The 14,646-nt window shown below is 50.5% G+C and overlaps 1 protein-coding gene across 1 annotated transcript in view; it reads left to right on the top strand.

Moving 5' to 3' along the window:
• Nucleotides 1–10,174, top strand: part of LOC140710502 (golgin subfamily A member 6C-like) — a 34,029-nt gene extending 23,855 nt beyond the window's left edge. The window contains exons 5-19 of the mRNA XM_073012361.1: nucleotides 274–312; nucleotides 578–628; nucleotides 729–810; nucleotides 907–1,013; nucleotides 2,062–2,148; nucleotides 2,256–2,363; nucleotides 2,556–2,643; nucleotides 3,029–3,621; nucleotides 3,898–3,966; nucleotides 5,291–5,366; nucleotides 5,798–5,889; nucleotides 6,452–6,554; nucleotides 6,638–6,738; nucleotides 6,830–6,983; nucleotides 7,070–10,174. Coding sequence (XP_072868462.1) covers nucleotides 274–312; nucleotides 578–628; nucleotides 729–810; nucleotides 907–1,013; nucleotides 2,062–2,148; nucleotides 2,256–2,363; nucleotides 2,556–2,643; nucleotides 3,029–3,621; nucleotides 3,898–3,966; nucleotides 5,291–5,366; nucleotides 5,798–5,889; nucleotides 6,452–6,554; nucleotides 6,638–6,738; nucleotides 6,830–6,983; nucleotides 7,070–7,269 — 1,950 coding nt within the window. The 3' untranslated portion in view covers nucleotides 7,270–10,174. The remainder of the gene's footprint in view (nucleotides 1–273; nucleotides 313–577; nucleotides 629–728; nucleotides 811–906; nucleotides 1,014–2,061; nucleotides 2,149–2,255; nucleotides 2,364–2,555; nucleotides 2,644–3,028; nucleotides 3,622–3,897; nucleotides 3,967–5,290; nucleotides 5,367–5,797; nucleotides 5,890–6,451; nucleotides 6,555–6,637; nucleotides 6,739–6,829; nucleotides 6,984–7,069) is intronic.
• Nucleotides 10,175–14,646: the final 4,472 nt, after the last annotated feature.

Genomic DNA, 14,646 nt, shown 5'->3' with positions numbered 1-14,646 from the left:
CTTTCTCAGACTCTGTCTCTAGAGATTTATGTTACTGTCCTTTGGAGAGAATCCAGATTCAGACTTTGAGTTCTGTGGCTGTGGGCAAAAACCAACAAAGACCCAAATCCTCTGTCCTTGCGAGCTTGAGGAGAGTTGACCAGTTCATGTTGCCACTGGGTCTGAGAATGTTGTCTTTAAAATTCATTCCTGGCACCTGTCTACCGCTTCCTGGTATGGGGAATAGAGTTGAGGGGGCCACCCTCAGTCACCTGAATTTGACTCTCCCCACAGAAACAACAGAAGAAACAAGTGGAACGTCAGCTGGAAGAAGTAACGTGATTTCTTTGTTTGCTCACAACATGACTGCTGGGTTTGGGGGGCACTCAGATGTAGAGGCACCAGTCTAGTGTCGCCCACTGCCAGCCTGGGGAAGAAGGCACATCCCACAGATTCCACCACATCCCTACAGGGTCCCTGATAACCTGGTCCCATGGGTGGGCCTGTGCTGGGGCACTTGTGGCATTCTGGGGGCATGTCTCTTGCTGTGCCATCTCTGCCTCCCCTTGGTAAGAGCTCTGTCTTCCTCTTCCTATAGGAAAAGAAAGCAAATAATGAAATACACAAAGCACAAACGGAGCAGTTAGAGGTGAGTGGAGGGTGGGGAGTTTTCTCCTGTCCTCCAGAGAATGTTTCCTTCCTTCTCTTTCAGCACTTGCTTGGCTTTTCTCTCAAACATTCCATTTCAGACAATCAACATCCTCACGCTGGAAAAGGCAGACTTGAAGACCACCCTTTACCATACTAAGCGTGCCGCCAGACACTTCGAAGGTGGGAATCTGGGCACCCCATCATCCTTCAACCTGGCACTTTGACAGGTCTTTAGAGGGAGTCCTTTGGGCCCCATCTCAACCTCTGTCATTATAGAAGAGTCCAAGGATCTGGCCGGCCGCCTGCAATACTCTTTACAGCGTATTCAAGAATTGGAGCGGGCTCTCTCTGCTTTGTCTACACAGCAGCAGGAAGCGGACAGGGTGAGTCCAACCAACTGCCCCGTCCCCTGGCAGCCCGACTTCCCAGATGGAGGAGAGAGTGTAAAGGTCTTTTCTGCAGGATACAGTGTCCTGCCCAGAAGGCAGTATGCTCATTTCTAGCTGCTATTGTGTGTGTTTGTTAGAGACAGTCTGGGGCTGAGTCAGCTGCTGTGGGTGAGTTGAGGGGCACTGGGGGGAATGAGCACTGCACACACAGCTTGAAGACCAAGTGCCTGCCCTGCCCTTACCTGGTTGTGGCCTTGGCCAAATCCTAGGTGGGGTATTGGGTACTTGTACTGTGAAGGTACAGAAGAGTACCTTTAGTACGTTACCATTTCTGTAGAGAGAGGAAAGGGGTGTGTGTGTGTGTATCTGTGTGTGTGTGTGTCTGTGTGTGTGTACATACTATGATAATATGCATGAAACATGTCTGCAAGGGTTCGCAAAAAACTCAGGAGAGGATAACAGGGTGGCTGGGAGACACTTCCATGGTGTACCTTCTGAGTTTTGGACTATTCAAATGTATAATCCTTTCAAAAAGTGAACAAAAGATTAATTTCCCCTTCCTTTCTGTGCCCCCACCCCCAGCAAGGAAAATGGGTTTAGAGAATTGGATAGACCTGGGTATTCAAATCCCAGCTCTGTCTCAGTGATCTTAGGCAAGCACTTAACCTCGAACACTCCATGTTTTTCATCTACACAATAGAGGTAATCCTAGTAACTGTCTCATATGGTGGTTGTGAGGATTACACGGGATTGCTAGTATGGAACCTGGTGAAGCACTCCATAAAGGTTCAAACAGTGGTGTTAATAACAGTAATAACAATAGCAATGTTACCTGATCTCTCTGGGCCTCTGTTAGCCAGCTGTAAGTTCGATCTCTTTCCCTGTCCCTTGCAACTTTACTGAGTTCTTTTAAAAACCAGGCCACGGGCTTGGAAATGCCTTGATCTTTACTGACTGAGTTGTATATTGAGCCTAGCCCTAGCCCTTTAAGGGGCACTGCCCGGGCTCCCCAGATCAAAACTTCTCACTCTTCACCATCCAGTCCTCGAGCTGCAGTGAAGCAGTCCTCCAGCGGCAGTTACAGCAGACCAGAAAGGAGCGGGCGCTGCTGAACGCACACGTGACACAGGTGAGGCTTTGCAGAGGGAGGGATGTGGAGGGAAGAGGATCCCAGCTGACCAGGAGCAGGTGAGGACCAGTGACAGCCCTTCCTCACTTCTGTGCCCATTCTTGCAGGTGACAGAGTCACTTAAACAAGTCCAGCTGGAAAGAGACGAGTATGCTCAGCATATAAAAGGAGAGAGGGCCCGGTGGCAGGAGAGGATGCGGAAAATGTCGATGGAGGTGAGACCTGACCCTTCAGCCCCACGTTAGATGGGTCACTGGATCTTTCTGGGCATCTGTAAAATGGGACTAGTATAGCCAGAGGTAGTCAAGGGTCTGGGCTTTGTGGAGGTGGGGGCAGAGATGGAGACGGTAGCTTGTCCAGCCACCAGCCCCTCTCTCCAGGGCCCTTTCCCCCTGTGCTTTGGGCAGGCTCACGCATTGAAGGAGGAGAAGAAACATGACATACATCGGATACAGGAGCTGGAGAGGAGCTTCTCCGAACTCAAACGCCAGATGGGTAAGATGGGGCTGGTGTGACCTGAGAGCAGGACTGGCATCAGAGGGCTGTGGGGTGGCTTAGAATGCCCCAGGGAGGTGGGTGGATGGAAGGGCTTTGAGGCAGAAGGAAAGAGGTCTGTGCCAGCAGCTGGCAAGTCTTGTCATCTCCATGAGCCTCAGGGTCCCCGTCAGCCAAGAGGAAGGAGTGCCCATTGTCAGTCACCCACAGTGCTCTCTATCTGACATGGCTTGGAAATTGGCTTCCATCCAGTGCAAGGAATCTTTAGCAGTGAGGCCAAGTTTGGGAAGCCTGAGAGGAGCTGCATCAAAAGGAGGGCTTTTTCTTTGATGGGGAGTGGTGGGTGGGGAATCCAGAGGCCCTTATTATCTGCTTCATTTCTCAGCTGAGCCTCTGTCCCCGGTGGACCCAGCAGGGACATCTGAGGTGGAACAGCTACAAGATGAGGCCAAACACCTGAGGAAGGAGGTGGAAAGTCTGGAGGGAAAGCTCCAATCCCAGATGAAAAACAATCAGGCCCTGAGTCTCCTGAGCAAGGAACAAAAGGAGAGACTCCAGGAGCAGGAGGAGAGGCTCCGAGAACAGCAGGAGAGGCTCCAAAAGCAGGAGGAGATGATCCAAAAGCAGGAGGAGAGGATCCAAGAGCAGGAGGAGAGGATCCAAGAGCAGGAGGAGAGGAGGTTGCGGGAGGAGGAGAGACTATGTGAGCAAAAGGAGAGGCTTCAGGAGAAGCAGAAGAGGCTGCCCGAACAGGGTGAGAGGCTGCAAAAGCAGGAGGAGAGGCTGCGAGAGGAGGAGGAGAGGCTGCGAAAGGAGGAGGGGAGACTACAAAAGCAGGAGGAGAGACTGTGGGAGAAGGAGGAGAGGCTACAAAAACAGGAGGAGAGGCTGCGAAAGGAGGAGGAGAGGCTCCTGTTCTCCCAGAACCACAAGTTCGATAAGCAGCTGGCTGAGCCACAATGTGACTTGGAGGATCTGGTGGGTTGCCCCACCTGGGCAGACTGCCCTCATCCCTAGCCCTCCAGGCCTTTGTTTCCCCACCTGTAAAATGAGGCAGTGTAGCCCTCACATGACATGCTACTTCTAAAGGCATCTGTGAGCCAGAGCTCATCAGGCCCTTCTCTGATGACTGTAGGGTAGAGGGGATGATTTTTCTAACCTACCTCCACCCTTTCCGGTGACATGGGAGGCAGACACCAAGTTCTGGGGTCTCCAGCTGCAATGGCTGGCCACTGATTGCTTCTCTCTGTCCAGAACAACAAGAACAAGAGCACACTGCAGTTGGAAGAGCAAGTAAAGGAGCTGCAGGAGAAGCTGAGCGAGGTGAATGAGAGGGTAACCTCTGCCCCATCCAAGAAGGGCTGGGAGGCAGGCACCAGCCTCTGGGGAGGGGAGGTGCCAGGCCAAAAGCAGCTCCAGCTAGGGGGCAGGTGACCTCCAGGGCATCTCTATGACTGTTTCTTGCTTCCTGCCCTCTGACTTTTAGAGGTGGGTAGCCCTGGGCTCTTCCCAGGTCTGGACATCATCTTCCCAGCTGGAGGCATGGATTCCCCCAATCATAAGGGTGGAGACAGTGGTATAAGAGGGTCCTTATGCCAGACACAGTGGCTCCTGCCTGTAATCCCAGCACTTTGGGATGCTGAGGCAGGAGAATCACTTGAAGTCAGGAGTTTGAGACCGGCCTGGCCAACATGGCAAAATCTCATCTCTACTAAAATTATAACAACAACAAAAAATTAGCCCGGCATGGTGGCACATGCCTGTAATCCCAGCTACTCAGGAGACTGAGGCATGAGAATCTCTTGAGCCTGGGAGATGGAGGTTACAGTGAGCTGAGATTGCACCACTGCACTCCAGTATGGGCCACATGGTGACACTCTGTCTGAAAACAAAAGAAAAAAGCCTCCTTAGATTCAAACTGGATTCCGGCCTCGGTTCCACTGGTCACCATTCAACTACTTTTCATCTCTAAGTCTCTGTTTCTTTAACTTCAAAAGGAAGTTAGCATTTTTCTTATGGAGTGCTGGGGATTAAATGAGAGAACACATGGAAAGCATTAGGCATGGAGCACACTTAGCAGATGGTGGTTGGCTCCCTCAGCTTTTCCACCAGTCTGTGGTGTACAGTTTAAATGGTGGGAAGAAGAACATGAGATTTGAGGCTGGGGAAGGAGGCATGGGGTTCTAGGCAAGGGGGTTAAGTCTCTTAGGCCTGGAGCAAGGGGCCAGGGTCCCGGGCAGGTGACAGAGCCCCACCGTGCCCTCGCGACCCTATTAATGGGCCCAGAATCTGGAAGCCAACCACCACATGCCCTCATGCCCAGGGTCTTCCTGCAGATACAGCTGAAGAGCCAAGAGTCTCAGAGTCTGCAGCAGCAGCATTGAGACTAGTACCGGGGTCACCTGCAGCAGTACATGGTCACCTATTAGCAGCTGACCTCTGTGAAGCAGGTGCCGCACAGGCAGTTACTGCTGCAGACCCAGCTCATGGACCAGCTGCAGCAGCAGAAGCTCAGGGCAAAGCGGTGGCTGAGATGGCCTGCCAAAAGTTTCAGGAGACCCAGGAGAGGGAGTCGCTGAGGACAGGGCCCCGAGGGAGACGACCTGTCAACCTCTGTGCCTTCTCACTCTGTTTTCCATTCCCTTAGGAGTGCCTAGAAGCTGCCAGCCAGTGGAACCAACAGCTAGAGACCCAGCTGAGTCTCCTGGCTCTCCCTGGACAAGGTACAGGAGACAACTCAGAGGAAGAGGAGAGAGACCCAGGAGGAAGGGGGGACTGTTAGCAGCATAGGGTCCGAGGGGTTGGAAGAGACCTTTAGAAGAACTGGTTGTTATGCCAACCGGGTGTCTGTACTAAGTTCGGCATCAATATGATGACCTCCCAGGAGCAGGCGGCCACCAGGTTGCCTAAGGATGAGTGAACTGGCCCAGATCAGAAAGGGAGCAGGTCAGAACTCCTGCACCAACTGGTAGTGTGACTGTGCCTGGGCAATATAGAAGATCTTGGATCTTATAGGAAAACTAAAGAACAGCAGGTCATTCCCCTCTGGGGAGGGGCTGGCTCAGGGTTACACAGTGAGGGTGGGGACAGAGGTGGGCCCACGGTACTTCCCTTGTTGGGTTTTCTGAGGACCCCTCTGGCCACCTCCCCACAGGAGATGGAGGAGGACATCTGGACACTGAGGAGGAGAAGGTGCCTCGGCCTATGCCTAGTGTCCCAGGGGACCTGGAGAGCCAGGAGGCCATGGTGAGTCTGACTTTCCCTGTGCCCGCTTTGCCACCTTCCTCTGTGGTCCCTCCAAGACCCCGTTATGCTCTTGCTTTCCCCGCCTTCTGATTTCTCTGGACCTTCACCCCTTCCGGGAGCCAGTGGTCAGACACCACTTCACCTGTGACCCACAGGTGCACTCTCTGAGGCCCCAAGGGAAGGGACTGTGCTCCACCTCCCAGCCCCATTTGTTCTGTGTATGCCCCTACAAGAATACTCAGCTCTTGCCTTCAAGTGGCATTTTTCAACTCCGCTGGAGCCAGTTTCCAGGAGGAGCAGGCACAGCTATGTGGGCAGCGGAAGGTGTGAAGGCTGTGCTGCCTGCACCTGGCTCACCTGGTGGCCTCGGCCTGGAAGGAGCCAGAGGCAGAGGCCCCGGCCCCAGGGACTGGGGGTGAGTTTGTGTGTGGGGAGAGCTACCGGGCCCTGTAGGAGGCCATGGAGAAGGTGAAGGTGAGTGAGTCCTGGCATGGGCCAAGAAAAGTGGGGGTGGGGCAGGACAGGTCACTCCCATGATGTGACCCTATTATTTTGGCTCCAGAGTGGCTTTATCGACCTCCCGAGGGAGAAGGTGGACGGGAAGCAGCAGGTGGAGAAACTAGAGCTTGGATTCATCCAGCTCTCTGGAGCGACAGATGGCATGAGTAAGCAGGAGGCCAGGGCACGGGCACGGGGAGCTGCAGGGCCTTCAGAGGGGCCCCAGTGTCTGAGCCGTGTCCTCTCACAGGAGAGCACATCACGGTATATGAGAGCCAGGGGGCAGGGCCAAACACGCGGCATGAGGAGGAGGAAGCCAGCAGGCTGGCCCAAAAGGAGCAGGAGATGAAGGTAGAGGGTGTGCAACATCTCTGCGGGGGTGGGGGTGAGGGTGGGTGCTGGCGCCGGCTCAGGCGTGGTAACTGAGCACCCCTCTCTTCAGGTGAAGCTGCTGGAGCTGCAAGATATGGTGTTGCCAGTTGTGGGCGACCTCGAGGGGCATGGCAAATTCCTCCCTGCTGTCCAGAACCCTCTTGAGGAGCCCGCTCCAGGGGCCCCACCCCCCCAGGAACTTGCAGCTGCGGAGGAGCAGAGTGGTGAGTAGAGCCCTCAGGCGGGGTGGGCAGGCTGGAGCAGGCGAGGCTCCCAGTGTACTCAGAGCCCCGCCTCCCTCTCTCCGAAGATTTTCAGGACAGCGTGGAGCCTGCACCAGGACAGGCCAGGGAGGGTTCTCCCCGTGACAACCCCACTGCACAGAAGATCCTGCAGCTGCTTCCTGTAACGCAGGACACCCAGGAGCACCCAGGCTTGGCCACCAAACCCTGCGTGCCATTCTTTTACCGGGCAGCCAAGAACAGAGAGATAAACATCATCATCATCTGAGAGCTGGTCAAGAAATTTAAAAACAACAACAACAAAAAGTTATGGGGTTAATCCCCTACACAATTCATCTACTTCATTGGAATGTTAGAGCCCCTCATGTTTATTTGTGTTTCTAATTTACAGTTTAAATTTATTTATAAAAAGTTAAGGGAGTGTGGGTCTTTCCCTGATGTTCACTCTGGCATCCTTTAGCATTTTTGTTTTTAATTGATAGTTTTAGGTCATGAGGTCGCATATCGAGTTTGCCCTTACATGGTGGGAGTTCAAACACACAAAGACCCACTATTTGCACAAAACTGTTCTTACTGGTTCGGAATAGGCTGCCCTGATTTTTAAATGTTATTGCAGCATGTATATTCATTACGGAATTCAGATAAAATTTGCTTATGTTCTGCTATTATGTTTGATCGATTCCTAATCACAGTGAGCTCTTCATTAGCTCAATATGTGGTTTGCCCTCAAGTGCGCACTGTTTCTTACTTTGTAATATGCCACTGTGAGTACCGACATTTAGAGCTGTTTAAAGGCCGAGAACTGGAAACAGCTTTTCCTCTATTTTCTGTGTACTGGGGATGGGAGTGATAACATTTTGGGAGGCTTTTTAAATCTCACGGAAGAGGAAAGTGGCCTGCTCTGGCAGGTGTGTGCAGGATAGAGTGTGTTTCATTTGTTCTGGTGCCAGGAATGAGCGCCGTACTATGGTAGTTCCCTTAGGATTTGTACGTGCTCTGGGCTCATGAAGATATTGCAGCCTGAGCTGCAGCAGTTGGACTCTTTCTCAATGACCTAAAAAGGGATTCTTTCTGAGGAATGAAAGGCTCCCATCATTGACTGTGGATGTGGAAAACCTTTTCTAGCTTAGAGCATTTATATCTACAATGCATTTTAAAGTCAGAGTTCATGTTACCTGTTTTAATCACATGACTACATGTCCCAGTACACAAAAGGGCACTGCTTGGTATTCTTCTTAGTGTATTTAGTGAAGATCATAAGAAACCCTTTCAGAGTTTAAACGTCCCTGGAACAGGCATACAGGCTCTAGTCAAGAATGAATTCGAGTGAAGGAAAGCTGTGTGACACCTGGCATTCCTCTATGTTCACGGAGCTTCTTTGAGGCTAGGAGACCGATTTTACCATCTAGACCTCTCTGGCTAATACCTATTCTTCAGCCACATTGGTTAATCTGACATACGAATTTACTTCTTTTCCTTGAATGGAAAACACTTTAAAAATATTAACAACCATTTTAATAAACTAATACATGTGAGAGTATTCGTTGAAACAAAAAGCAGTTTTAGTGGACAGTGTTATACTACATTTGAAAATCAAGAAGTTTATGCAACTTAAAATATTTACAAACTGCAGTGCAATCTACTGTTGTGAATGTCAAAGTATTATGAGTAAAAGTATCTAGACAATCACAGAGTTATATTTCCTCACAAAGTTCTTTACAAAGAGTGAAATATGTTTTTATACCTCTCCGTTTCAGTTAGAGGCGTATTTTGTGCCATATTTATGTTATGTGCCTATAGAGAATGAATGAATTATTTCAGTCATAGGTTGCCTAAATCATAACTTCATGATGCTTGGGAAAGAATCAACAGTTAAAAGTTCATGAAGTTCTAATATCTGTGTTCCAAAATACGTCACAGTATTAGGATGTAGGGAGAGATGTATGTGCGCTCCCTGGGGTGTGCAATTCTAGTTACTAGACCATCTCCATTTTTAGCATTTGGCATCCTCATGATACTTTTATAAACATGGCATTAATAGGAGAGCAATAATATGATTTTACAGATGAAATAACAGATTTGCCTGCATTCACTGAAAGAGTACAAATATTGGTCCTTCAACTGACTCTTCCAAATTGTATGAATTTATCAAACTATTGGATAAACCCAGTTTCCGAATGATAAAGAAAAACTGTTAGACCAAATAGTGTGGCTAACTAACAGTGGTACAGTTTCTAAATACCGCTCTTTGTGTAGGGATTTTGTCCTATGTTTCAGAAAAAGCTAAAAAGAATGGAAATCCTATGACAATAACTTAAGTGTTTCTTCAAAGCATGCAGTCTTTGCAATACCTCATTCAGCCAAGTATTTGTTCTCTTCCTCATTCGGTATAAGGCAGCTTTCAATTTGCTTAGAAGGCAACATTAGAAGGTTAGAGATCATCAGAAATATAAAATTTGAAAATGTGAGTTCAACTGAATAAATTTGAATTTCTGTTAGAAGAATCAAAATACCTGTTTACAGATTGCAATATATGGTCATTATTTTTAAAGTTTTTGATTAAACCTGATAGGTTTTCAGAAATGAAAAAAAAAACAGTTCTAAAACCAAAGCTGATATTTAGAAAATGTGAAAATGTACATCAGCCCTATCCATAATATAGTTTCTCTAAAACTTTATCTCACAGAGTCACTTCAAAATAATATAACTATTCAAAAATGTAACTGCTATCTTAATGTTTTGAAATAAGTTAAAGCATGTTAAAATGTGAACATTGTAGTTTAGTAGAAAGAACCTGGGGGAAGGAAAAGTAGAGAAAGAAATGCCAATTCCAATGCCAAGCTTTATTTGCCGAGTTTTCTTAGAATGACTTTTACCAATTTATGAATTCCTGTCAACAGAATGTATAATGGAAGTACTGAAAGACTGTTGTCTAAAGTGCCATTATTGACTGCTACTGTGATGCTACTGCAATGCAATAAGTTAGGAAATTGTTGCAAAGTGCTGTTTTTGCCGTAAAATTTAGTGTGCCTTGGAAACTATGGTGTTAAAGGTATTGAGACTGTGCAAATGCTGGGCACGCTTGGCATGAGATCATCGGATTTTATTTTTACAAAATTGTAACTATGCAAGTGTGTTTATTAGAAGAACACAAACCAGTTACGGGATAAAAAGTTGTGGATGAAAAAGTTATGGGATAAACAATGTTGTGGAAAAGTTGTGGCAAAAAAAAAGTGTTGTGGAAAAAAAGTAGAATAATGCTTTATGACAAGTTTAACAAAAGGTATTATGAAAAAGAAGTTATGGGATTAAAAAAAAGTCATAGGATAAAAATAAATAAAAGCAGGCCCCTGTCAGCATAAGCCTGGAGAAGCGGGGCTGGAGTCTTCACCCCCACCGTGTCCCTATCACCCCTTCCCAGTCACCCCTTTACCATTAGGGTAGCAAGACAAGATCCCTGTCTAATGGGGGGCAGACAACCAGACCCTTTGCCACCTTGACCAGGGCTGAGTCCTTACATTCCTGGACGGTGATGTGTGTTATTGAAGAGCCAGAGGCTGGTGGAGTTGGTTTGTTTGGAGGAGGCCTGATGGCTTCCCTACTCTCACCAAAGCAACTTTTCCCTCAGGGGAGCTCCCGTCTTCTGATTCAGAGGCAGCTGAGGCGGGACAGTGGGGCTAAGTGTAGAGCAGATGAGGGCACGGGCTGCTGGGGTGACCCCCCTTCCCCAGTGTACATATAGTATCTGTGTAACATTTTGTATATTCCAGGGTTTAGGACCACCCCCTGTATTGTACCTCATGGAGGTTGGAGCTGGCATATGGGGAGGAGGTTCTAGTCATTACTTATGGCTGGGAGACTTATTTATTGATAGCATAGGACAGAGGAAGGAGGTAGGGATGGGGTTGTGGCTCCTTGGTGATATGACTCCTGTTTGTTTTGCTTTTCATTTTGGAATAAATGGATTTAGCCATACTGCTCAGCCTGGTGGGTTCCCGTTTCCCTCACTGGGTCCTAGAGTTTGTGCCACTGAATGAGGAGCCCCAGAGTGTCTGAGCATGTCCAGCTCAGCTGTTGGGGACCTTCCAGGCCTGTTACCTGTATGCTGCCTGGTAACACCTGGTGGATTTCACAGGGGCTGCCATGGTGCCTATGGGGCACAGTGAGGCCCTGACAGCCAACAGGCTCAGAAGCCTGATCTACCGGTGGCCGGGAAGGCAGATACCAGCATTCAAGGGCACTGACTTCCATCCACCCCGGGCATCTTCCATTTTGTCCCCCTGCCTCCCTCTCCTGTCTGCGCCTGGTGGCCTGTTCTGTCTGTCCCTCAGTGCACCTCATGACCAGTTCTATCTGTCCCTCCAGAGTGCTGGCTGCCCCGCGGGCTCCCTCCAGGCTGAGTTCATCGCCCTGCACCCTAGTGACCAGAGCAGGCTTCACAGCACAAGTGCCACCTGAGCTCCAGGAGCTTTCCAAGAAAAGTGTCCCTTGGAAAGGGTGTGGCCTTTTCACCACTCCCAACAGCACCCGAGAAACGACTGGGCCTTTTCCCTCCCCTGAGCTCCACAGAGAACACAGCCAGCAGAGAGCACATTCCCCGTTATCCAGAAATGGGTTTGATTCTCAGCTGAGGGACAACAGGACTGGTGGAGACTTTCAGTCCACACGGCTGCCTGCACAGCACCCCCATGCTTGGCGGGGGTGGGAGGGATGGCGGAGGCTGGCTGTCCACAGGCCGGGCATGACAGGGAGGCTCACTGGAGGTGGTGCAATTTGGAGGGGAATGTCAGGGGAGAGCTTTCTCTTGCTGGGCCACAAGATTCCACAAGGACAGCACGGTGACTGATTCCCAGCACTAGAGGCGAGGCGGTCAGCCATGTGTAGGGGTGTGTGTGTGTGTGTGTGTGTATGTATATGTGTGTATGTATTTATAGATATTTATAGAACAGGGCAGGGCGTACCACAGAGTATTTATAGATATTTATAGAACAGGGCAGGGTGTACCACAGAGTATTTATAGATATTTATAGAACAGGGCAGGGCGTACCACAGAGTATTTATAGATATTTATAGAACAGGGCAGGGCGTACCACAGAGTATTTATAGATATTTATAGAACAGAGCAGGGCGTACCACAGAGTATTTAAAGATATTTATAGAACAGGGAAGGGCGTACCACAGAGTATTTATGGATATTTATAGAACAGGGCAGGGCATACCACAGAGTATTTATAGATATTTATAGAACAGGGCAGGGCGTACCACAGAGTATTTATAGATATTTATAGAACAGGGCAGGGCGTACCACAGAGTATTTATAGATATTTATAGAACAGGGCAGGGCGTACCACAGAGTATTTATAGATATTTATAGAACAGGGCAGGGCATACCACAGAGTATTTATAGATATTTATAGAACAGGGCAGGACGTACCACAGAGTATTTATGGATATTTATAGAACAGGGCAGGACGTACCACAGAGTATTTATGGATATTTATAGAACAAGGCAGGGCATACCACAGAGGGGCACAAGTTTTCAGCAACGGTCACACCTGGATGTGTCAGCTCAGCACTACAACAGACTAAGTCACAGATGAAGGGGGCTGGCTTTGGGGCTGGGGAGCCACTGTCAAGTCACAGGACACCTGCCCCGCAGGCTTGGAAAGGGAGGCCTCCAAGAAGAGGAGGATCTGTTTAGAGGTCAAAGAGGGGCCTGGGGCTCTCAGGATGGGGTGGACTTGCCTGACCCAATCAGCTGGCAGTTGGAGGAAAGCAGAGAGAAAACAGGAGAGAGAAAAGCAAGCAGAGAGAAAACAGGAGAGAGAAAAGCAAGCAGAGAGCTGGTGAGGCAAGCGCAGAGCACTGGCGCACCACAGCAGCTGTGAGAGGGCTGGGGAGGGGAGGGCGCAGGTGCGGGTGTGGCAAAGGTTCCTGGAAAAGGGGCTGGAAGGGAAAGGGGAGGAAGATGGAGGGAGGAGCCGGAGCTTCACAGGTAGTGCCTGTGGACTGCGGTGGCCCCTCCCCAGCCCACACACGCTGGCCTCACCCATGGCACCCAGGCAGTGCACCCACAGTTCAGACCAATGCTCAGCCCCCTTGGGCTTCTCTCTTCTCTGGTCACCCTGTCTTCCAACCCACTGGCCAGGGCTACCTCTTGCTTGGGGAGCCCCACCCAACTGCCACCTGGCCTGATAAGGAACACTGCTTGAACCAAAATGGTGAAGCTATAAGGGATGGATGGCTGGAGTGTGTGCCAGAGGCCCCTCTGGGTGGTCAGAAAGACCAGGGTCCTCTGAAGGGAGCCTGGGGAAGGCAGGGAGGGCAGGTAGCTGGATGCCACTGGCCATAGACTTGTAAGTCTTAAGAGGGGAGCCTCAGCTGGTTGCCAGGTGGGAATGCTACAAGTTTCGTAGGTGAGGCTGGGCCCTTCCTGCTGGGAAAAGCAGAAGAGGGAGAGTCCATGGCAGGAGAGGCAGGTGGGCTCGCTAGGCGGAGGTCAGCTGGGCCAGCAGGCACTGTGGTCCCCTTGGCTGAATAGCACAGGAGACCCCTAGAAGCAACAGGCCAAGTTGTGTGAGCCCGCTGGCCTGTGGTAATGCTTCAGCGGGGGCCAGGGACCCTGCCTTTGGTCACATGCTAGCAGCTATGATGGTACCCGGGAGGATGGGAAGTGGGCTGTGTGTCCCTGCCTGGCCTGTGAGGTGTGTTGTGGGATGACCATGTGTATGGGACTCTTAAGGTTTTATCCTAGATCATCACTGGATTGCTGACAGATAGAGGAGGTGGGACCCTGACTATCACCCCTGCTCTGCAGTGGATTCGGCTCTCGGCACTCCCAGGCTGGGAGCTGGATGCCCTGCCCTGGCAGCATGACTCAGACTGCATGACCGGTATGGCGTGTCCAGGATGACGTTCCTAGACCTCTGGCCTCCTCAGAGTCCAGCCCCACACAACGCCCTCCAAGCTCCCAGCCCCTACACCATAAACCATGAGCTCTATGCCCTCTCTGATGGCTCCAGAGAGCACCCATGTCTGCCAGTTTGGGCATGGAGCCTGTTCCAAGAGCACCCAGGCTCAGCCATGGAGGCCATGGGCAGTGGTGCTGAGTCCCATGGCTCACAGGGAAGGGAGGTGACAGAGCCACAGCATGAGGACAGAAAGAGGAAAGAGCAAATCTGCAGCTCCAGAAAGGAGGGGCAGGGATCCTGGATCTGAGGTCCCAGGTGTGCCCCCGTGTGGAGCTGGTGCAGTGGGGCGGGAACACCATTCATGCAGCAGGCGGCAAGGCATGTACCTACCATGGCTGATGCTCCTCAGGGGCCACTGATAGTGATTCTGAAAGACAGCATCAAATCAACATGGCAGCTCACATGCATGGGTGGGGCAGGCCTGGGGTTGGGGGACACACACACGCACATGCTGGGGTGCGCACACACATGCTATGAGGCCCCACTGCTGGCATGGACACACTAACACACATACCCACAACACGCATACGCCTCCTTCCCTGCCACCTCCCAGTGCCCAGCATCCTCACTGGCTGGCACGTGCAGCACAGATCTGGGGCGTGCAGCCACTTGGCACACTGAAGCACACACATGGGCAGAGTCACAACACAGAAGCTCACCCACACACAGAGGCA

Source organism: Chlorocebus sabaeus, chromosome 26, assembly GCF_047675955.1.
Source record: "Chlorocebus sabaeus isolate Y175 chromosome 26, mChlSab1.0.hap1, whole genome shotgun sequence".
Classification (NCBI taxonomy): Eukaryota; Metazoa; Chordata; class Mammalia; order Primates; family Cercopithecidae; genus Chlorocebus; species Chlorocebus sabaeus.
Note: the sequence above shows the minus strand (reverse complement) of the source record. Positions and strands in the feature narration are given on the sequence as shown.